Consider the following 23,418-nt stretch of genomic DNA (forward strand, 5'->3'; position numbering starts at 1 on the left):
CCGAGAGCAGTCACCTCCAAGTGTGCCCCTAGGCGCACAGGTCACCTCCCCCTAATCCCATTTCTAATGATCATTTTGGAGACCTCAAAATCTGACCCATGAACTCTGCCAAAGTGTTTTATCAGTGTGGGAGGATAATGGTTCTCCCTAAACCCCTGGACCGAAAACCCACCTGGCAGACTTCCTGGGAAGGCGGCAGAGTCGGAGGAGCCCGAGCTCACCTTGTCCCATGGACACAGCTAGGTAACAGCCACATCTGTGCATCCGCCCCAGAAAACAACCCAAAGATTTGGCAAAACAGACCTCCCAGTCCGTTGCAGAGAGAAGTACATATCAAAAAGGTAGGAGGGGTGAAGACGTGGTTGGAACCGAACTCCTGGTGAGACTGACCACAAACAGGAGAGACACAAGCACTGGAGAAGGGAGAACAGACGGCACACCAGGCACCCTAGCCATGGGGAATCTGCAGCGGGAAGAGGAGTCTCCACCATCTGGCTTCAAAAAACAACAGGGCTTAACTTTGAGTTTTTAATAACCAGCTGGGCTGGTTTTTTTTTTTAATACTTTAATACACTTTTTTTTTAATACTTATTTTTAAGAGACAGAGAGTGAGTGGGGGAGGGGCAGAGAAAGAGGGAGACAACAGAATCGAAAGCAGGCTCTGAGCTGACGGCACAGAGCCTGACACGGGGCTTGAACTCACTGACTGCGAGATCATGACCTGAGCCACCCAGTCGCCCCAATTCCAGGTACTTTAAAAATCAGTGGCTCAGCTCCAGGAGAGCCGAAGATGACAGGAAATAGTCCCCTTAAAGAGCCAGCACGACAAACAGCCCTGCCAAGATATGGCAGAGAAGCAGCAGTTTGAAAAGCACCTGGCGTATATGTGCAGGAGATTTATTTACTAATCTCAGAATGGGTACTGGAGAGGCAGGGGTCTTTAGGAGACTTCTCCAAGAACTGGTGCTACTGCCCCCATCCCCACCATGTAGATCCCTGGACCACCTGCAGGAAACGGGGGACACTCTCCACCTCCCTTGCTAACACCATGCACCCTGCCCCCATGTCCTCGCCCCATTCACACCACCTCAGCTGGCACAACTCCTTCCAAAGCAGTTCTCGCCAGGTCGCATCCTATAAGCAGCCCTGGCAGGGATTGCTGTCTCTTCAAAGTGACTCCCACCCTATAGAGAGGGGAAGATAACCACATGCCCTGGCAGCCAAACTTTGTCACTGGCAGTGCAGAGTGAGTGCTCTGCCGATCAGGGCACCTGCAGCCCTGGCATCTGGCCTGACTCCAGCCCCGACCACCAACAAAAGCTTCTCGGGACAACACCCTGCACTTGAGTGTGACGGCACCCCTTGCAAATAGGCTGAGGGCAGGCATCCAGTCTGATTGCCAACACCACCCAACTGCGAGCCCATGACCACTCAGACCTCTTAGCACAGGGACCAAACCCAGCCCACAACAGGCAAAGTGGACCAACTGAAGATAAATGAAGCCCAGTACAACAGTAGGGCACACGCAGCACACACAGGAGACACCCCTGAAGCTCCTGGTTGCGATAAGCAGGGGACATTGGGCTACAGAGTACCACAGGATCTCTTCTTCATAAGGCCACTACTTTCAAAATCAGGAGACGTAAATAAATGACTTTCCTAATATTTAGAAACAAATGCAGAGTTAGACAAAATGAGACAGAAGAGTATGTCCCAAGTGAAAGAGCAGGACAAAACCACAGCCAAAGAGCCAAATGAAACAGATAAGCAATATGCCTGATGGAGAATTCAAAGTAATGGTTAAAAAGATACATACTGAATTTGAGAAGAGTGGAGGATCTCAGGGAGACCTTCAGCAAAGATAATATAAAAAAGAACTAATCGGAGATGAACTCAATAATTGAAATTAAAAATACACTAGAGGAAATCAGATTAGAGAAGGCAGAAGAATGGATCAGTGAGCTGGAAGACAGAGGATAGGAAAGCAACCAGGCTGAACATCAGAAAGAAAATGAGAACAGGTTAAGGGAACTCAGTGACATAATCAGGTAGAATAGCTGAAAACTTCCCTACTCTGGACAAGGACGCAGACATCCACATCCAGGAGGCAGAAAAAGCCCCCAGTAAAATCAGTCCAAGGAGGTCCACACCAAGACAGAGTAATTGGCAAAAAGTGGTGACAAAGAATTTTTAAAGCAGCAAGAGAGAACAGTTACATACAAGGAAATCCCCATAAGGGTGTGTATCAGCTGATATTTCAGCACAAACATTGCAGGCTAGAAGGAAGTGGCATGATATACTCAAAGTGCTGAAAGAAAAACAAAACAAAACAAAAAACCTGCAACCAAGAATACTCTACCCAGCAAGGCTATTATTCAGAATAGAAGGATAGTTTCCCAGATAAAGGTTAAAGGAATTCATCACCACTAAACTAGCCTTACAAAAAAACATTGAAGAGAATTTTTTGAGTGGAAACAAAACACCATAATCAAGAGTAAGAAAATTATGAAAGGAAAAAATTTCACAGGTAAATACAAACATAGAAGTTCAATCACTAAAATACCAGTAAGGAGGTAGTAAGATCAGTTATATCTATAAAAAAATCAGTCAAGGGATTCACAAAATAAGCAGTAAAGTATGACATCATACATAAAATATGAGAGTGTGGTAGGCAGGGGGAGTAAAAATTCAGTGCCTTTAGAATGGTTTCAAACTTAAGGGACCATCAACTTAATATGGACTGCTATATGCATGGGAAGTTATTTATCAAACTAATGGTAACCACAAATCAAAGACCTGTAATAGATATGTAAAAATAAAGAGAAAGGAATCCAGGCATATCACTAAGAGAAAGCTATTAAACCACAAAAGAAGACAGCAAGCCAAGAAAGGAAACACAGAGAAGAACTAAAACAACTGTAAAACAAGTAAAATGTCAGTAAGTACATACTTATCAATTATTACTTTGAATGTTAATGGACTAAATGCTCCAAATCTGTTAGATGCTGCCTACAAGAGACTCACTTCAGGCCTAAAGACCCACACAGAGTGAAAGTGAAGGGGTGGAAAAACATTTACCATACAAATGGAAGGGAAAAGAAAACTGGGGTAGCAGTATTTATATTGGACCAAATACACTTTAGAACAACTAGTGTAACAAGACAATGAAGAACACTACATAATGATAAAGGGAACAATTCAGTAAGAGGATACAACAATTGTAAATATTTATGCACCCAACATGAAAGCACCTAAATGTATAAAGCAATATTAACAAATATAAAGGAAGAAATTGGCAGTAATACAATAGCAGTAGGGAACCTGAACACTCACATCAATGGACAGGTCATCCAGTTGAAAATCAGCAAGGAAACAGACTTTGAATGACACATTGGATCAGATGAACCTAATAGATATATTCAGAACATTCCATCTAAAAACGATATAAAATTCAAGTGCACATGCAATGTTCTCCAGAACAGATCACATGTTAGGCCACAGAACAAGTCTCAACAAATTCAAAAAGACCGAAATGACAACAGGCATCTTTTCCAGCCACAAAGGTATGAAACTAGAAATCAACCACAAGAAAAAAATCTGATAAGAGCACTAATACATGGAGGTTAAATAACATGCTATTAAACAATGAATGGGTCAGCCAAGACATCACAGACAAAATCAACAAATACAGGGAGACCAATGAAAATGAAAACGCAACGGTCCAAAGTCTTTGGGATGCAGCAAAAGCTGTTCTAAGAGGGGAGTTTACAGCAATAGAAGCCTACCTCAAGAAGCACGAAAAATCTCAAACAACCTAACTTTATGTCTAAAGGAGCTAGGAAAGAAAAAAGCCCAAACCCAGTAGAGGAAGGAAATAATAAAGATTAGAGCAGAAATAGATGAAATAGAGACTAAAAAAATGGAACAGATGAAATCAGGAGCTGGTTCTTTGAAAAAAATCAACAAAATTGATAAACCTTTAGCCTCAAAAAAAGAGAAAGGACTCAAATCAAATGAAGGAGAAATAACAACTGACACCACAGAAATAAAAAAATTGATAAACCTTTAGCCTCAAAAAAAGAGAAAGGACTCAAATCAAATGAAGGAGAAATAACAACTGACACCACAGAAATAAAAAGGCTAAGAGAATATTACGAAAAATTATATGCCAACAAATTGGACAACCTAGAAGAAATGGGTAAATTCCTAGAAATCTAGCCTTCCAAGACTATATCAGGAAGAAAAAGAAAATTTGAACAGACCCCTGACTAGCAATGAAATTGGAAGGCAATTTTGCTCACCACTATAACATCAACAATGCCACTAGCAAGGACACTGAATCAGTAAAAAACAAACAAGACAGCAGCAGCAACAAGAGCCCAGGACCAGATGGCTTCACAGGTGAATTCTACCAAACATTTAAAGAAGAGTTAAGACCTATTCTTCTCAAACTATTCCAAAGAACAGAAGAGGAAGAAAGCTTCCAAACTCATTCTACAAGGGCATTACCATGATACCAAAGCCAGATGATAACATTACTGAAAAAGAAAACTACAGGCCAATATCTGATGAACATGGATGCAAAAATCCCTAATACAATATTAGCAAACTGAATCTAACAATACATTAAAAAAATCATTCACCACAATCAAGTGGGATGTCCTCCAGGGATAAAAGGGTGGTTCAGTATTTGCAAATCATTGTGATATGTTAACAAAAGAAAGGATAAAAACCATATGATCATCTCAATAGATGCAAAAAAAAAAAAAAGCATTTGACAGAGTATTCATGACAAAAACTCTCAACAAAGTAGATTTAGAGAGAACATACCCAACAAAAGACCATATACGAATAACCCACAGGTAACAACATACTACATGGTGAAAAATGGACAGCTTTTCCTCTAAGATCAGGAACAAAACAAAGATGTCCATTCTTCACCACTTTTATTCATCACTTTTATTCCTAGCCACAACAATCAGACAAGAAATAAAAGGCATCTGAAGTGGAAAGGAAGAATCAAACTTTAATTATTTGCAGATGACATGATACTATATATAGAAAACCCTAAAGACGCCACCCAAATCCTAGAGCTGATAAATGAATGCAGTAAAGTTGCAGGATACAAAATCAATAAACAGAAATCCGTTGCATTTCTATATGCTAATAATGAAATTGCAGAAAGAGAATAACAACCAAAAATAATAAAATACTTAGGAATAAACTTGACCAAGGAGGTGAAAGATCTGGACGCCAAAAACTGTAACACGCTAACGAAAGAAATTGAAGAGGACAGAAACAAAAAAGCTCATGGATTCGAAGAACCAGTATTGTTAAAATGCGCATACTACCCAAGTGGTCTAGAGAGTTAATGCAATCCCTATCAAAATACCAACCACATTTCTCACAGAAAATGGAATAATCCTAAGATTTGTATGGGACTACAAAATACCCTGAACAGGCAAAGCAATATTGGAAAAGAACAACAAAGCTGGAGGTATCACAATCATAGATTTCAGATACACTACAAAGCTGTAGTAATCAAAACATTATGGCACAAAATAGACCCATTGATTAATGGAACAGAATAGAAAGCCACACTTTTACGGTCAATTAATCTACAAAGGAAGCAAGAATATATAATGGGGAAAAGACTGTCTCTTCAACAAATGGTATTGGGAAAACTGGACAGCTGTGTGCAAAAGAATGAAACTAGACCACGTTCTTATACATATACAAAAATAACATGAGACCTGAAACTATAAAATTCCTCAAAGAAAGCACAGACAGTAAGTTCTCTGACAGTGGCCATAGAAATATTTTTCTAGATAGGTCTCCTGAGGCATGGCAAACAAAAGCAAAATTAAACTATTAAGACTATACCAAAATAAAATTCTTTTACACAATAAGGGAAACCATCAACAAAACAAAAGGCAGAATAGAAGATATTTGCAGATGATATATCCAATTAGGGGTTAAAATCCAAAATATAGAAACACCAAACTTCACTCAACACCAAAAAAATAATGGGCAGAGAGCCCCTAAATAGACATTTTCTAAGAAGACATCCGGTTGGCCAACAGACACATGAAAAGATGCTCAACGTCACTAATCAGGAAAATACAAGTCAAAATCACGAGATCCCAATTTACACCTGTCAGAATGGCTACGATCAAAAAGACAAGAAATAACAAGTGCTGGCAAGGATGGGGAGAAAAAGGAAGCTGCATACTGTTGGTGGGAATAGAGACGGGTACAGTCACTGTGGGAAACAGTATGGAGGTTTCTCAAAAAATTAAAAATAGAATTAGCATAGGATCCAGTAATTTCACCACTGGGTATTTACCCAAGAAAGTGAAAACGCTCATTTGAAAAGATACACGTACTCCCGTTTATTGCAGCATTATTTACAATAGCCAAGATAAGGAAGCGACCCACGTCCACTGATAGATGGATAAAGAAGATGCGGTATGTATGCACAATGCAATACTACTCAGCCATAAAAAAGAAAAAAATCTTGCCATTTGCACATCACGAATGGATCTAGAGTGTATGATGCCAGTGAAATAAATCAGAGAAAAGACAAATACCATATGATTTCACTCATTTGTGGAATTTAAGAAAGAAAACAAACAAAGGGACAGATCCAGAGGACAGCGGGGAGGTGGGTGGGGGGTAAAATAGATAAAGGGGATTAAGAACACACTTGATGAGCCCTGAGAAATGTATGCAACCGGTAAATCATTGTATACCTGAAACTACTAGAACACTGTGTGTTCACTGTGCTTGCACTGCTCAGCTGGAGTGCTGGAGCACAGTGACTCCGGAGTTCCAACAAACACCTACATCCTCCTGTGGTTCCTGAAGGTTTTTCTCTCCTGTTAATAACCTTTCCACATCCAGACATTTTCAGGAAATTAATTCTCCAAACTGCTTTGGATGGTAAGGATTTCACAGATAACATCGGCAGACTTAATGCTTAAAAGAATCGGATGTTACCTGCCAGTGTAGACACTGGCAAACTTCACTCCAGGTGAATTCAGGGATCTTTCCAACAGAAGTAGAATGTGTGGAAGTGTAATTTACACATATAGTTTATATTAACAGTTAGAGGGAAGGAAAGCCTTATTTCTAAAATTTATACTAAAACTTTTTTTTTTTTTTTTGGTTTCGGGTTTTGTTTTGTTTTTTAAGAGAGTGTGTGTGTGCAAGTGAGCAGGGGAGGGGGAGAGGGAGAGAGAGAATCCCAAGCAGGCTCCATGATCAGCACAGAGCCCGATACGGCACTCGATCCCATGACCCTGGGATCATGACCTCAGCGGAAATCAAGAGTTGGACGATAACTGACTGAGCCACCCAGGCACCCCATATACTAAAATAGTTTTAAGAATTTTTCAGTTTTAACTGATTTTTACACTTCATGTTTAGCAGGATATGCTTTCTGAAGAAGTATTTCCCTTTTCAATTTTATCTGTGATATTCAGCATATTCAGGAGTAACACTGAGCTAACAATCTCCATGTAACAACGAAATAATGACTTCTAGTGCTTAGCATGTTGCTAACACACAGGTGGATGGGGTCAAAGCCCTCACATTATGCATAAGGTGCCATTTGACCATGCCTCTGTTTTGCCAGCTGCAAAATACTTCCCCTGTTGATTTGTGTCTGATTTAAAAGGATGGGACCATTGTAAGTCTTATTGAGACGGCTCCTGTTCTTATCCATCAGTCTTAGTGCTGGAGTTCTGCCTGACATCATCCATTTGCTGTTATCAGTTTGCAGTTAGAAAACTGAAATCCTGGAAGGAATCTGGTTTTCACTGCTGATAATGGCCAAACCAGTAGTAATCGTCACAGTGTGCTGGCCTTTGCTTCTTGTCCCTTTTCCCTCACTTGTACAGCATGCACACGGAGGTTTTATCAGAGAATGTGTTTCTTGTACCCACCTGTATCCATCTGCCCCCTGATTTCTCCTTGCTGCTTTTTTTATTTAAAAAAAATTTTTTAATGTTTATTTTTGAGACAGAGAGAGACAGAGCATGAACGGGGGAGGGTCAGAGAGAGAGGGAGACACAGAATCTGAAACAGGCTCCAGGCTCTGAGCTGTCAGCACAGAGCCCGACATGGGGCTCGAATTCACGGACTGCAAGATCATGACCTGAGCCGAAGTCTTAACCGACTGAGCCACCCAGGCGCCCCTCTCCTTGCTGCTTTCTTATTGAAAGGCTGAGACTGCTTAAGCGGGAGAGGTCAAAGTTCTAAATTAAAATATTTTATTAGAAACGTCCATTGAAACAATAGACTGGGAAGAAAGCTTTTTGTTAGAACATAGTCGTCTTTTGACGATTACAGCCAGCCATTTCTTTGTCCCTTCCAAATGTGACATGGCTTAAAATTTTTATCTTTTTCTGTCAGCCTGAAATACTAGGATCATCTGGGTATTCCCCTCAGGCATCTCAGCCCAGTGTCAAAGCACACATACATCAAACATAGTATTAACCAAAATATAGCAAAGGACACCTAATTGGGGCGGGGCAGGGCGGGAGGGGTGGTGTTAAAAGTACTGATGAAAACGATTTAGCACAGGGCCTGAGCACAGATAGTAAATTCTCAGTGAAGCTCATCAAGCAATACTAGCAGTTGATATCAATTAACAGTTGTCAAATTAGATGATGTCTGACTGATAGTTAAATTATAAGCCTGGCAACTGATTTTAATCAGGGCTGTTGCTTCCATTTGAAATTAGAACTGTATCAATGTTTTACAGATCATTGCAAGCAAAATACTCACTCAAGCTTCTTTACTTACTTTTTTTAAGCTTCTTTGCTTATTTGTGCCGAGTTTGGTTGACTGTTCACACACAGGATACTGGATACATAGTTCGCGCACGTGAACAAGCCAGTCAGAGGGGAGTGCTTAGGGGAACGTGCACTTTGAGAATTCCCTGGTCACCAGCGAACCTTAGGGGGCACCATTTGTAGAATTCAGTCTAGCGGCCCTTTGCAGTCCTGGCCTTAGGAAGCCGTCCTCCCGAAACAGAAATCCCATCCTGTGGTTTCTAAGTGGGGTACAATCAACCTTCTTTTACACTGACCGCAGCTAGGAACAAACATGAGGCCTAGATTGATTTTACTGTCTGACACAGCCTATTTTTTTCCCTCCTAACATTTAGTTTCGGTCTCCACGAGTCCATTAATAAGTCTAAAACTTCTTTCTAAAAATAAAAATGGGGCCATAATAACCCTATATCACCCAAAGTCCTAAGTGGTGATCTCATATCCTTAGTATAATTCAACAGGGAGACAGGACATGGGGATTTCAGTTATGTCAGCACAACTTTACCCGAGTTTGACCGGTTTGTTTTTTTAAAACGACTGTAAAATATTCCCTTGTCTCACAGGCAAGACTCGGAAGACCGGCCTTCTCTCTGTCAAGTCGTCAGTGGAGTCCAGCTTTAAGTCCTTCAACAGGAATCAGCTGGGCAACTACCCAACCCTGCCTTTAACAAAGTCCGGGGATGCGCTGAAGCCCGGGGAGGAAGGCAGGCTGGGCAGCGGTCTCGCCCCTCACACCTCCAAGTGCTGTGACCAGCCATGTGTGACTGGTCTGAACAAAAACCGAAGAAGCCTGCCCGTTTCCATCTGTCGGAGCTGTGAGACCCTGGAGGGCCCCCAGCCCGTGGAAACTTGGCCCAGATCCCATTCCCTGGACGACCTTCAAGGAGAGCCTGCTGCTGAGAAGGATGTGCCCGGCGAGGTGACAGAACCCTCCCCACAGATTGTACCACAAGTGCCACAAAAGACAACCCCCTCCATCACAAAGGTTCAAAGCCCCAAACGAGATCCTGCTGTTGACAATGCACTGCTACTGACCCAAAGCAAGAGATTTTCTGAACCTCAGAAGACAGCTAAGAAACTAGATGGTTCCATAGCAGCCTCCTCCCGTGGCACATCACCTCCTCCGTGTTTGCCCAAAAACTATGATGCTCAGCCTCCTGGAGTTAAACACGGTTTAACAAGGACACCTCTCGAGGGTCACAGGAAAGGACTCGAGTCTGAAGGAACGCATCATCCCGCGGGCACCAAAGAAGGCCTAGATGCCGAGCAGAGGGGCCCCGAGGCAAGAACGCAGGCCAGACATCCCTCCCAGCCTCCACCTGTTCCCGCCAAGAAAAGCCGAGAACGCCTGGCCAACGGACTCCACCCCGGCGCTCCCGGTCCCGACGCACCAAGCCTGCCCGCTAAAAAAGGCAGCCCCAGTGACTGTCACTCACCTCAGGCTCCTAGGCCTCCCTCGGCACAGGAGCCCGGCAGCCCACCCAGCTCGAGGCCGCCGCCCTGGCTCTCAGAGCTCCCGGAGAGCGCCAGCCTCCAGGAGCATGGCGTGAAGCTGGGCCCGGCTCTGACCAGAAAGACCTCCTGCGCCCGGGGAGTGGACCTGGAAACGCTCACCGAGAACAAGTTGCGAGCTGAAGGCATCGATCTCACTGAGGAGCCGTACTCTGATAAGGTACCCGAGGCCTCACGGGCCTCTGCTGTTTTAAGTCAGGCAGCCAGGTAAGAGGAGCACCACAGCTGCCCCTGACGCCGGCCTGGTGGCAGGGGCCGTGCTCGTCGCGGGGGTGCGTGGGCCCGAGTGGGGCCCCTCTGCTGCCAGGCGCCAGGCGATGCGCCGAACGGGAGCCGACGCACATACGGCCTTGGACCTTTCTTCTCTCTTCCCTTCCCTCCTTTTGCTTGGTTTCGATTTTTGGCGGCTAGATTTTTGCAGGAACAACTATCAAGGAATACTAGAACTGGTTCCAGAAAGGGCTGCTTTAGCGGACAGACCTGAAGTGCAGTCTCCGGGTCTTACTGAACGTGTATCGTTTTAGACGTGAACACGTGCCCACTTCATTTCCTATCTGTAAAATGAGATTCATAATAACCTGCGTAACTACCTTTTCTACAGGGACTATTAGGAGCAAATAAATGTGAGCACGCTGAAAATTGTAGAACCCTTTTCAGATGTAATTATATTGTACAGTTATCTGTATAGTTAACAGAGGAGGAATGATTATATGAAATATCCTGCTGTACCAAAAGCACTGAGAAAACTCATTTAAACTCCTTTCATTGAAAGCACGTTGCTTATTTGGGAAAAAAAAAAAAAAAAAAGAAAAAGAAAGAGTAGATCTACCAATACTAAAACGATTTTGGAGACCAATGATGATAGATATAGCGGTACATTATTCCTAGAAATGCATATTTTGGGAGGCCTTGTTATAAACTTCTTTTCACCACAAATGCCTTACAGTATGATCTTCCTCCTCCTCCTCGATATTTAGTGAATAAAAATCCCTTAGAATGGAAAGGAGTGAGAATTTGAGTCTACAGTACACGCCTAGGGATTGGCGGTATAAAATAGACGGGCCGCAAACGTGAGACTACCTGCCGTAGGGCACAAGTCTGCCCGTTTCCCCTGTCGTTTAGGAAATGGTGCATGTGGTGCAAAATGATCCAGTACAGTGAGGTGAGGTCACTGGTCCAAATGATACAAGACGATTATGTTCTTAGGTTTCAAAACCTTTTCCTCAGAGCTCATCAGTACCCGAAAGATCAAGATGTAAACATGTTCTAGCACCCATCATGATTCTCAATCTATGCACTTCAAGTGAACACTTTTGGTGACACATCCCAGTAGCCGTAGGTGTCTTAGCCTACCTTGTCTTGTGTTTGCTGCTGTCGAAGAAGAAATTCGTTGCCACCCGTGACGCCACATTTCTGCTCTCCCTCACAGCATGGCCGCTGTGGGATTCCCGAAGCCCTGGTGCAGCGATATGCAGAGGACTTGGATCAGCCCGAGAGGGAAGTTGCCACCAACATGGACCAGATCCGCGTGAAGCTGCTTCGGAAGCAGCACCGCATGGCGGTGAGCAGCCGGCACCCGGGGTCTCCCCTCGCTCAACTTTGGAAGTCCACGGAGTTAGGGCGCTTCGGGATGCGCGTGCTGGCCGCCACGGAGTAGCCCAGGGTTCTCTCCAGCTATCAAAAGGAGACACCTGGAGGGAAAGCAATATTCAGCCTGTAAAGTTTTCAAAATACAGTTTTGGAAAGAAAAAAAATGAAAATTGGCCATAATCCCAGAACTATGAAAGTTTTTTTTTTTAGGTCTTTAAATTTATATCTATTTCTAACTATCTATTTGTATCTATTTCTATTTTGAGATAGAGAGCAAGTGAGAGAGAGAGAGAGAGAGAGCTCACCCTTGCAAATAGGGGAAGGACGGACAGAGAGGGAGAGAGACAATCCCGAGCCGACTCTGCACTGTCAATGCAGAGTCCAATGTGGGGCTCGATCCCACGAACCGTGAGATCATGACCTGAGCTGAAATCAGACGCTTAACTGACTGAGCTGCCTAGCACCCCTGAAAAAGTTTTTAAAAGTCTGTCTAGCTATTTCTCTGCACATACAATAGTAAATATGTAGTTCTGAAACCTGATGTTCAATTCTCAGATCATGAATCTGTTACTAAACATTCTTTTATATTATCAATATGTGAAAACGTTCTAGTAGGTAAATGTGCCCTCATTTAGCCAATCCCAAATGGTTGCAACAATTAAATTTTCCCCAACTTATTAAATAACTTAGCAAACAACACCCTTAATATATAATAAGTCTTTGTAGACTCTCAAGGTCAATTTGAGTATATATTCCTTCAAGAGGATTTGCTTGTAGAAGCCTGCACAAAATCTCAAGAATTTGCACATTTGTCAGAAAACTACCTTCCTAAAAGATGTAGCACTTGGTCTTCCCAGAAGTCAATTGTAAATGTCCATTTCCCTGCCCTAGCCAACACTTGGTATTATTGCATTTTATGTTTTTTAGAACTACACTAATGATATATCTAATTTTCTGGTTAACATAGATTCAAAATACCATGGAACATCTGTTTTATAAAATCTCTACCTGGGCGCCTGTCTGGCTCAGTCAGTTCCCTATCTGACCCATAATTTTGGTTCAGATCATGATCCCAGGGTTGTGGGATTGAGCCCCACATCAGGCTCTGCACTGAGCATGGAGCCTGCTTGAGATTCTCTCCCTCCCTCTGGCCCTCTCCCCTGCTCATGCGCTCTTAAAAACACAAAACAAAACAACTCTACCCACTGAGTATCTTACTTGCCACACTACCACACAGGCCTGCCTCTTTATTCACCTAGAGATTTCACTGAAAAGCTTATCACCAGAAGACAAAATAGCAGGGTATAGAAATGCTTACAAATCGGAGACTTGGACGTTAGGTTAATTGGGGTTAGATCTAATTCCAAATACTTTGTAGAACCTCAAACACTTCTTTGAAGATAGATCCCACCTTCGAGAAGCTGAGAAAGAATTCTTGATGCTACTCTTGGGTCTTCGACACCTCACAGCAGGATCACTTTGTAATAATCTAGCAGTGCAGTATTTCAGTAGTGTTCCTTTTAGGTATATAAGAGCCCTCCAGTAGCCTGTGTCAAGTCTTTATAAAATTGCTTTCTTTCTTTATCCAGATCCCAAGCGGTGGACTCACAGAAATCTGTAGAAAGCCCCTCTCTCCCGGATGTGTCTCATCTGTGTCAGATTGGCTGGTTTCCATCGGTCTGCCCATGTATACCAGCGCCCTCACTGAAGCCGGGTTCAGCACATTGGGCCAGGTGCCTTCTCTGTCCCACACTTGCCTTCAGGAGGCCGGCATCACAGAGGAGAGACACATAAGCAAGCTTGTGTCTGCAGCCAGACTCTTCAAACTGCCACCAGGCCCCGAGGCCATGTAGCCAGGCCCATCATGGAGCTCCCCGGACAAGAGCCACCCTTTCACTGTGCTTAGGATGCTAATGCAATCCCTCCTCCTTGGGACCTGCAGACCAGATCCAGAAGAAAGGCCCGGTGTAAGGCCGACCGGAGCACAAAACCTCGGCACGGGACTGATGACCCTCTCTTCTCCAGAAGAGCCCCCCTCGAGGAAACTGGTGTGGTTCTCTTTGACTCCCCCAAAGAAAAGACAAGCACTAACTTTTATTTTCAGAACACAAAAGAACCAGGATGCCAGCTCGCCGCCCATGCTGTGCCTCCAGTCTGTCTTGGTGTGCTGGCAGAGGGAGGGGGCAGCCGCTGTCGTTTCTGAGAATGCCCTTGCCTTGCTGTCTGTCACCCTGCGGGATGCCTGAGGGCAGGCGGGTATTGGCCAGGCCAAAGTAACAGACCCAGGAGTTACTGTACGCCATTGACTATGCTTGTTTATTCAAAAGTAAGAAAATCTGGCTGCATTAGGAAAAAAAAAAAAAAAAAAGTCCTATTCTCCTTTAAGTAAACAAGAGACATTTTAATAATTGCTTTCTAGCAATCAGCTTTTATTTGCCTTAATATAAGCTTTTAAGCAGTTATCTGGTGTTCACCACCCTGTAACCATAGTTCCAGATCTTCAGCCTAGACTGCCATCTAACATACCAGAGATGTTTTCAGCAAAAAAAAAAAAAAAAAAAAAAGAAAAAAGAAAAAAAAGAAAAGAAAAAAAAAAGGGCTTTTCTAATTGCCTCACTCTAACATGGCTTAATTTGTAGGGGTGTTTGTCAGGCACAAACTTCATGTTGGCTTTCAGTTTTTAAACTAACCACAAATCCAGTAAAAAGCTATCTGAAACTCACAGATCAGGTGTGTATGTGAGCGTGCACGCATGTGTGTCCGCGTGTGAGCGCGTGTGTATAGAAACTACCTTCATTTTAAATCAGTTTTGTTTTGTTTACGATGTTGGTCACCGTGCTGCAGTATTGACTTTGACTCCCGACCACGACCATTCCAGAATTCACTCATCAGCTAACAGGTCACCTTTGCAAAGCCACCGTAAGGTTGAATATTTCAGAAAGATGCTTTTAAAAGGGAAGTAGTTTATAAGAGATTTTTAAAGTTTTTTTTTTCCACTTTTATAATTAAGGTACTGTTTTCCTCCCTTTATTGAGATCATTCTTTTAATTCAGATAATAGTTCATTCTGGAGCCAGACAAAGCACGTTAGCCATGTATTAAATATTTGCCATTTTCAGTTGTTTTCCTACTGATTAGAGCATTTACCGTTCTCTTTTAGTCTGGTGTCTGACTTTTCTAGCACACAGAAATTCAGGCAACTAAATTAAGGTTTCCGTCGCTTACTAAATGAATTTCCTCTACATTCTTAGTCATGAGAACTATTCTAAGCATTGAATGTGATCATTGACAACAAACACTTTGAAGACAAAGGCTTGATCAAAAGCTCTTAAACATTTCATCTCCTCGTTAAAACGATTCCCCTCAAGGGGGGGGGGGGAGTAACTTCACTCATTACAAAGCCATCTTCAGCATTTGCTCTGTGTACTTGGATCCGTGTTTCTGAGGAAAAGGATGTTCTCAGGTTATATGTTTTTTTCGCGCTTTGGTATACGTTTAAAAAAAAATACGTTTCTTCAATAGTATTCACCTTCTATAAGACGCCATGTGAAAAAGTTGTGGAAATGCAGAATAAAAAGCTAAAAGCTGCCAACTTTCTACCGAGATCTGAAAAACAGCCCATTTTTGCCCTCTCGGGTTGTGCACACAGCCCACGTGGAATGTGACGATACCGTCGAACTGTAGCGCTTGTGCTGTAGTGGAGACAGGTGCAGGGACACGGAGCCTCGGCATGACATTCTGAGATCCTGCTCATAGTGTAAGCCGACCACACACAAGTCACACAACAGATAACAGAGGAGGAGGGGTCATCTGTGAATTTCCCAGTGTTAGTTCATTTTCAGTGTCAGATTTTCATGTAAGTAAAAGTGGCACCAGAAAAGGGAATGTTCTGGAGTTCTTGAAAATGCCAAACCCTATTTTTGTCATTCTTCTTTGGAAATCATTGCCTTTGTGTAGAAAAATCAAATTCAGGGACCATGAATGATTTTCAGTGGGAAGAGCTTCCTAACCTGAGGGGTCTGAGATTTTTACTTTATCGTGCTTTTAAAAAACAATTTTTGTTTTGTTATTGTTAGTATTTGTTTGGTCTTTTGCTTTAAACTTTTAATTTGATCCTAGAAAAGCCTGAATGTTTGTGTGTGACATTTGACTAAGGTGGTTTAGGGACCGCGCGTCAGAAGACAGGTAGGTAGGTGTTAGGCGCCAGCAATATCCGGTTTTAATCAATTGCACTTGGTACAGAATGTTGAGGAAGGGTTTAAAGTGTTGTCTTTGGAAAGCACAAAAGAAACCTGGAAAGGCAGTTTGGCTCAGGTAGCTACACATCCGTTGGGTGTAATTTTTACTGTAAAGCTGTCTAGAAGGAAATGCGGCCAGCCCCAACCACTATTTACATTCCCAGATAACCAGGAAGCAGATACATTTTCATGGCTTTCTCTTAGCAGCCCTTTTCTCTGTCCTGATCCCCGGTGTGGGGGAGATTGGAAATTACTAGTCTATTGCAAACCAGTTCCTGACATAGCAAAATTTGCTTTCATAACTGCGGCAAAAGAAATCAGTTCGCCAAGTCAATGCTGCATTGTGTGTACTGTATTATTTTCAGAAAATATAGTAGTCTGAGTCCAAGTTACCTTGATTTTAAATTGATAGAGAAATGCAGGAAACTGTCAAGCAAGTTATATAACAACTAACAACATTGCACTTTCTGTATATGAAATCAATATTTAAATAACTTATTTTTCTCCATTGCTGTTCTTAAACATTGTAAGTAGCTGTAATATACCAGTACCGATATGTCCTTGCGATTGCTTCAGCCCAGGAAAGCTGTGTATTGTTTTAAAAACTGTAAAAACTATTGTGATGATTCATTTAGCAAAGAGAAAGGTGGACAGAAGGGTTTTCCTATGTATCAAACTTGTCTATAATTATGTCATCTTATGTACCTAGGAAAAATAAATAAATTTCGTCAGTTGACTATGCCTCTCTTGTTGTTCCTTGGGTATTTCAAAGATGAACGGAGTAGAAATGAAAGGGAATTTACAACAGTGTGGTGTAAGAATGAACTCTCTTGTAAAAACAATTGTATACAATTAATTCTGCCACATCACAAACTCACACACACTCATTCTCTTTGCAATATGCTAACGTACTGCCTCTCCCAAATATTGCATAATCAAATCCCAGAACCACAGCATCTTAGACCAGAAAGAATTTGAAGGCATCTACAGTCTAAGCCCATCATTTTCAAATGAAGAGTGAGTCCATGTAGGTGGTTGACTCATCCATTATCACACAGCTAAGTGGTAACAGAACCCAAATCTTTCATTGAGGGAGGGAAAAAAAAAAAAATCTAGGTTCGGATGGATATTCCAGAAATTGACCTGACAAAAATCATGTTTCAAATTGGTGTATCACAATTGATATAAAAAATTTTTTATTAGGAGGACATTGTTTGTAATAAAATTTTGAATATGGGGCACCTGGGTGGCGCCGTCGGTTAAGCGTCCGACTTCAGCCAGGTCACGATCTCGCGGTCTGTGAGTTCGAGCCCCGCATCAGGCTCTGGGCTGATGGCTCAGAGCCTGGAGCCTGTTTCCGATTCTGTGTCTCCCTCTCTCTCTGCCCCTCCCCCGTTCATGCTCTGTCTCTCTCTGTCCCAAAAATAAATTAAAAAAAGTTGAAAAAAAAAATTTGAATAGGTGATACCCGTACTTGAGATTAAAAAAAACCAAAAAAACAAAAAAACAAAAACAAAAAGCGCCCACTCCTTTCCTCCCAGCCACTATCTCCGTCCTTGCAGGTAAGTCGTATAACCGGTGTGTGCATATCTTTTCAGAAATGCCCACACATTTACAAATACAACTGCCTATGTATTTTTCCATACAGGAATGACCTTATATTCTTCACACTTCCTTACCGTGATTTTACATTCAATGTATGTTGGAGATCTTTCCATGTCAATACCCCACCATTCTCTTAAAGACCACATAATACTGTTAGGCCAATAATTTAATCACTACTCTGTGAAAGGACAATATCTTGCTGTTATAAAAAAGCTGTTAGAGGGTGCCTGGGTGGCTCACTCAGTTAAGTATCCGACTTCAGCTCAGGTCATGATCTCACAGTTTGTGGGTTCAAGCCCCGCATCGGGCTCTGTGCTGACAGCTCAGAGCCTGGACCCTGCTTCGAATTCTGTGTCTCCCTCTTGCTCTGCCTCTCCCTCCCCCTCAAAAATAAACATTTTTTTTTTTAAAGAGCTGCTAGGAATATCCTTGTACCAATATCACTTAGCACATGGAACTGTGTTAAAATTACATGTATTTTAGATTTTGATAGAATTTTTTTTAAAACAGAAAGATGAAATATTGCCAAATTTTTTTGAGAAAATGCATCAGAATGGGATTGAGAATAGGAAAGATTACCTTCTTTTGTTTATCATTTTTGAGAGAGAGCACACGAGCGGAAGAGGGGCAGAGAGAGGGGGGGAAGGAGGATCTGAAGTGGCCTCTGTGCTGACAACAGCGAGCCCGATGCGGAGTTTGAACTCACAAACCACGAGATCATAACCTGAGCTGAAGTCGGATCCTCAACTGAGCCACCCAGGCGCCCCTTGATAGAATATTTTAAATCCACTGGTAGACTTCGTTAAAGGAAGCTTTACCAAGATAGGTTTTATTTCCAAATCCGGGTCTTATGCTCTATCTCCTAATCCATTTTGCAAATGGGGAGATTTCATGTATTCTTAGTGTGGTGGTTCATCTCAAGGGCTGAATTATTTTAAATAACTATAAGTCTCCAATCTTCTCTCAGACTGACTCCTAAGATTCAACAGTTCAAAGAAAATACTTCCTTGTGATTCCTAAGAAACCATGACCCGACTCTTGGTGTTTGTTCTAAGTGCACTTCATATATGGACACTTGGGTTGCTTTTACTTAGAAGTTACAAAGAACAGGCACCTGCATGGCTCAGTCCATCCGTTAAGCTTCCAACTCTTGATTTCGGTTCAGGTCACGATCCCACAGTTTGTGGGTTCAGGCCCCGCGTCCAGCTCTGTGCCGACAGCATGGAGCCCGCTTAGGATTCTCTGTCTACTGCTTTCTCTGTCCCTCCCCTGTTCGTACTCACTTGTGCTCACATGCACACGCGCTCTCTCTCTCTCTCTCACACACACACACACAAAATAAAGGGATAAACTTTTAAAAAGAGAAGTTACAACAACATACATTTGATTAGGGAAAGGAGAGAAGGATGATGGTCATTCTTTAACCGCACAAGCCATTTTGGAAACCTTGGAATGACGGCTTTCTCACTCTTAGCTGGGAGGACCCACTCAGAGCTCACTGTACACAGTCCTTCCTTGGAATGCACGTCCATGTGTGAGTGTGAGAGGCCGGGTGAATACTCAGGTGTAGGTGTCTGGACTTCCCCTCAGGATTGCGGGCAGCTTTATTTGCAAGCATCGCCATTCCTCCCCCAGTCCCTCCAACACAACGCCCCCCCCCCCCGCCCCGAGAAAGGGAATTTAGCTGCCTGTCCTCGTGCCCTTTAGCAAAAGCACCTGAAGGTCCTAATCTAACCACGTTGGAGACAAGTGTGGAAGGACTCCGGGATGTGCGGGGGAACCATGGCAGTTAAGACTCAGCTGATGGGCCTTTACCGCCATCCCATGCATTCTCAACACCTGGGTAACAGATAAGGAAGGTCACAGCCATGAGCGAAATGTGTACGGAGGTCTGTGGGAACCAGAGGAAAACCCGACTCAGTCAAGGAGAGAAACAAGTCAGAGGAGGCAGTCGATGTGGCTTATAACTGTGTGCCTGTGTGCTAAGAACACTAGGCCCTCAAACACACTGAGTCTTGAAAAGCATGAGAAAATAAACAAGAAATTCTCTCCCTCCCGCCTCCTGATCCACTCGCCTCTCATCCTGACTGGATGATCCTTTCCCCCGATTAATAAAAAACTTGGGGGGCGCCTGGGGGGCGCAGTCGGTTAAGCGTCCGACTTCAGCCAGGTCACGATCTCGCGGTCCGTGAGTTCGAGCCCCGCGTCAGGCTCTGGGCTGATGGCTCGGAGCCTGGAGCCTGTTTCCGATTCTGTGTCTCCCTCTCTCTCTGCCCCTCCCCCGTTCATGCTCTGTCTCTCTCTGTCCTCACAACAGCATGACTGGAGGGGCGTCCCTCCATCTGCCTAATCCTACCCGTGCTCAGGATCCAGTCCTGGGATCCCTCGCTTCTCTGCAGCTTCCCCTTGAATGTGTTTGCAGCGGGCTGGTGCTCTGCTTTCCAGGCCCATCCAGAGCCCCCCTTTGGGGGTAATTCCTGCATTTCCTTTGGGACAATGGCAATCCTCACATTTCCAGGGATCCGGGTGCAACCTTTCATCCTGGTGTCCCCCAGGCCTCTCCGAGTGGTGAGCAGAGCTCCTAGCTCATAGCCTCCATGACCACAGGACTGGGCTTTGGAGTTGAGTGTCAACACATGACAGGGTTGGAACTGAGCTATCTGATGGCGGTGCCCAGGAAGCTCAGGGATGGAGGAACCCGCGGTCCTCCTGTCCTTTCCAAAGCTCATTCAGCCTTTCTTTTGTTAGATTCCTTATGCCACCGGCCAAACATCTTTTCTCAAATACTCCTAATATTCCAACTCTAAAGCCTCCCACTTTGAACTTCCAAATGAAGCAGTATTCACAGATATGTACGGGCAAGGCTATAGCTACGATTTGGCCCACAGCCCTCCTCGGGCAGAGCCCGTCCATCTCCAACCACTCTGGGCCCCTCATTCGAATGAGGCTGACGTCGAAGGGGGCCAACACCTGCGCATCCCCAATGGGTCAGGAGGGTAGAGTTGTTGGTATCATTCCGGGCCGGAAGGAAAATCAAACTGATGACGAATTGGCCAAGGAGAGCCCACACGTGGGTTATGAAGAACTGACTGTGGTCCCTGGGGGACCCGAATAGGCATCGTCAGCAATTTAAAAGCACATGCTGTAAGCCTGTATTTAAGGTGCCACGGGAGATCCAAGGTAGTGGTGGGTAAAATACCTGACCACAGGGAGATCTTAAACTCATTAGAACAGGTCATGCGAAATACTGAGAGGCCTAAAAGTTAAGATGGAGACAGTGTGGCTTCGTGGCTCCTCAATGCAAAAAAAAGCAATTGGACTAGCGGAGAGAAGAGTGGTTTCTCTACTGTCTTCCGAGTAGGCATTTCCAGCATTGACTCCCCTTATTTGGGAGGATGCCTCCTTGTGTGTGATGTGGCGCGCCCCTCAGTCCCATGCCCACACGGTGGGGGACACAACTCAAGCTCCACAAGCCAGCCAGATTCTCCCACCTCTGTCTGGACCCAGATCTACCAATGCAGAGACCTGAGCGCAGTTGGTCTACAGTGCGGTGCCACACGGCCGCGATGTCCTGGCCTTGCTGCCTTGGCCCAGGACCGTCCCCTGGCTTCCAGCTTCGCAGCTGCTGCACCTACCTCGATTCCAGGCGGTTTATCGGTTCGCCAGTCTCCTGATGACCCTCTGGACCCCGGGACTCTGTCTCCGGAAACTATTTTCTGTTGCTTTTAACAAAAAGACTGACTTCTGTCAACCTTCAAAATAAAACTGCCAGTTATGTTACCACCAAAAGATGGGCTTATTCGGGAACAGCCGAGAGCTGCAATCCAGGACAAACAAGCTGGGACAAAACCCCAGGCAAGCCCTGGGGGGAAAAGGCGATGGGCGCTCTTTTGCAGCGAAAGCGGGAATTGGGGAGGTTGTTGTAAACACAGAGTTCATTGGAGTAAACTGGGAGTTAGGAGTATAATGGCTTCCCATTGGCCGTGTTGCGACCATCACTCATTGGCTGGCTTGTTGCCGGGGGAGGAGCAAAGCCTTTCTTCCTCCTCTGGGTGGTAAAGACGTTCGCAACTGCAAGATGCTTCGCTTCCCATTAAATTTGCAATTAATGATGAGTGGTAGGGCCTGAGAGTTCTCCTTGCCAAAACTCCTGGCCCTGTTCTAGTGAGGTTTCCCTTAATTAACTTCCACGGTTCCGAGGCCATCCTATTTGTAGGAAATTTCCTCTTTTCTACTGTATTATTATTAGCTTTTTAAAAACAAGAACAGGTCTTGTTTATCTTTCCTAGCCTTAGAATTCTTGACGCTTCACAGCTCCTCAGGAACGGTGTATCTAATTGGAAAAAGAAGTAAAGGTGTTAAAGGAATATTCTTTCTGTGTTTGTTTTACAACCACCTGGCATTATAGTGGATGCTCATTTTGGTATAGTTGAAAGAACCTTGCCTTTGGAGTCATTAAATTCCACTCTTTGTGTTTTTTTTTTTTAATGTTTATTCATTTTTGACAGAGAGAGAGAGACAGAGCATGAGTGGGGAAGGGGCAGAGAGAGAGGGAGACCCAGAACCCGAAACAGGCTCCAGGCTCTGAGCTGTCAGCACAGAGCCCGACGCAGGGCTCAAACTCACGGACAGTGAGATCATGGCCTGAGCCAAAGTCAGATGCTCAACTGACTGAGCCACCCAGGCACCCCTAAATTTCACTCTTGAGATGGAATTCCTCAGGGTCTCTGGCCGCTCAACCTCCCCGAGCCTTCGTTTCCTCACTTGCAAGCACGACCAATAATTCCTACCTCACTGGACTATTGTGAAAATTAAATGAGACATTAAAGTGGGAGATAAGTGTGCTGAACAACCCGATACCCACTTGTGAAAGAATGACCTCCTTCCCCCTCCCCCACCTACCCCACGTCATATACAAAGATGATCTCAAAGTGGATCACAGACCCAAATGTAGGAGCTAAAACTAGAAAAATCTTAGGAGAAATTTGAAAGTAAATCTTCATGACCTTGTATTAAGCGAAGGATTTTGGAGATGATAAAGAAAAGCACAAAAAAAAAAAAGGAAAAAAAGAGAAACGCACAAGTAACAAACGAAAAAGTAGACAGACTTCACCAAAATTAAAAAACTATTATGGATCAAAGGGAGCCATAAAAAAATGAAAAGATAAGCCATAGAATGGAAGAATATATTTGTAAATCATCTACCTGACAAGGGTCCAGTAGCAGAATTTACTGAGGTATTTGGGGAGAGTACGAGTGCCTGCTAATAAGTAGAAGGTTCTTTTGGGGGTAATGAAAATGTACTAACATTATAAAGGGATGATGGCAGCATGAGATCTGTGAATATGCTAAAAACCACTGAATTATACTGTACATGTTAAAGGGCATATGAAGTATATGTCAATAAAGTTATCAAAAGTTAGTGTATACCTAATACTGTACAATAGAAAATGTTTACATCTAACCATTGGCCACAAATGTACAGGTAGTAAGTGCTCCAAATACATCTTGTTGCTTTGATTTATGATGATTCATTGGGCGAAAAGTACTTGAAAGAGACTGCTGGAAGGTGCTTCCGTTTGGAATCCTGCGACCCAAAGCCAGTGGGACTGATGCATTGTTTTGTAAGAACATACT

At 43.6% G+C, this 23,418-nt stretch overlaps 1 protein-coding gene across 11 annotated transcripts in view; it reads left to right on the forward strand.

The window, feature by feature from the left end:
• Positions 1–16,912, forward strand: part of SASH1 (SAM and SH3 domain containing 1) — a 335,600-nt gene extending 318,688 nt beyond the window's left edge. For 10 of the 11 annotated variants that reach the window (XM_043592565.1, XM_043592562.1, XM_043592563.1 and 7 more), the window contains 3 exons: positions 9,401–10,509; positions 11,779–11,910; positions 13,529–16,912. In XM_043592565.1, coding sequence (XP_043448500.1) covers positions 9,401–10,509; positions 11,779–11,910; positions 13,529–13,792 — 1,505 coding nt within the window. In that variant the 3' untranslated portion in view covers positions 13,793–16,912. Of the gene's footprint in view, positions 1–9,400; positions 10,557–11,778; positions 11,911–13,528 lie in introns of all 11 variants that reach the window. The other variant, XM_043592571.1, reaches the window with a different exon arrangement.
• The last annotated feature ends 6,506 nt before the right edge of the window (positions 16,913–23,418 follow it).

Source organism: Prionailurus bengalensis, chromosome B2 (genome assembly GCF_016509475.1).
Source record: "Prionailurus bengalensis isolate Pbe53 chromosome B2, Fcat_Pben_1.1_paternal_pri, whole genome shotgun sequence".
Lineage (NCBI taxonomy): Eukaryota > Metazoa > Chordata > Mammalia > Carnivora > Felidae > Prionailurus > Prionailurus bengalensis.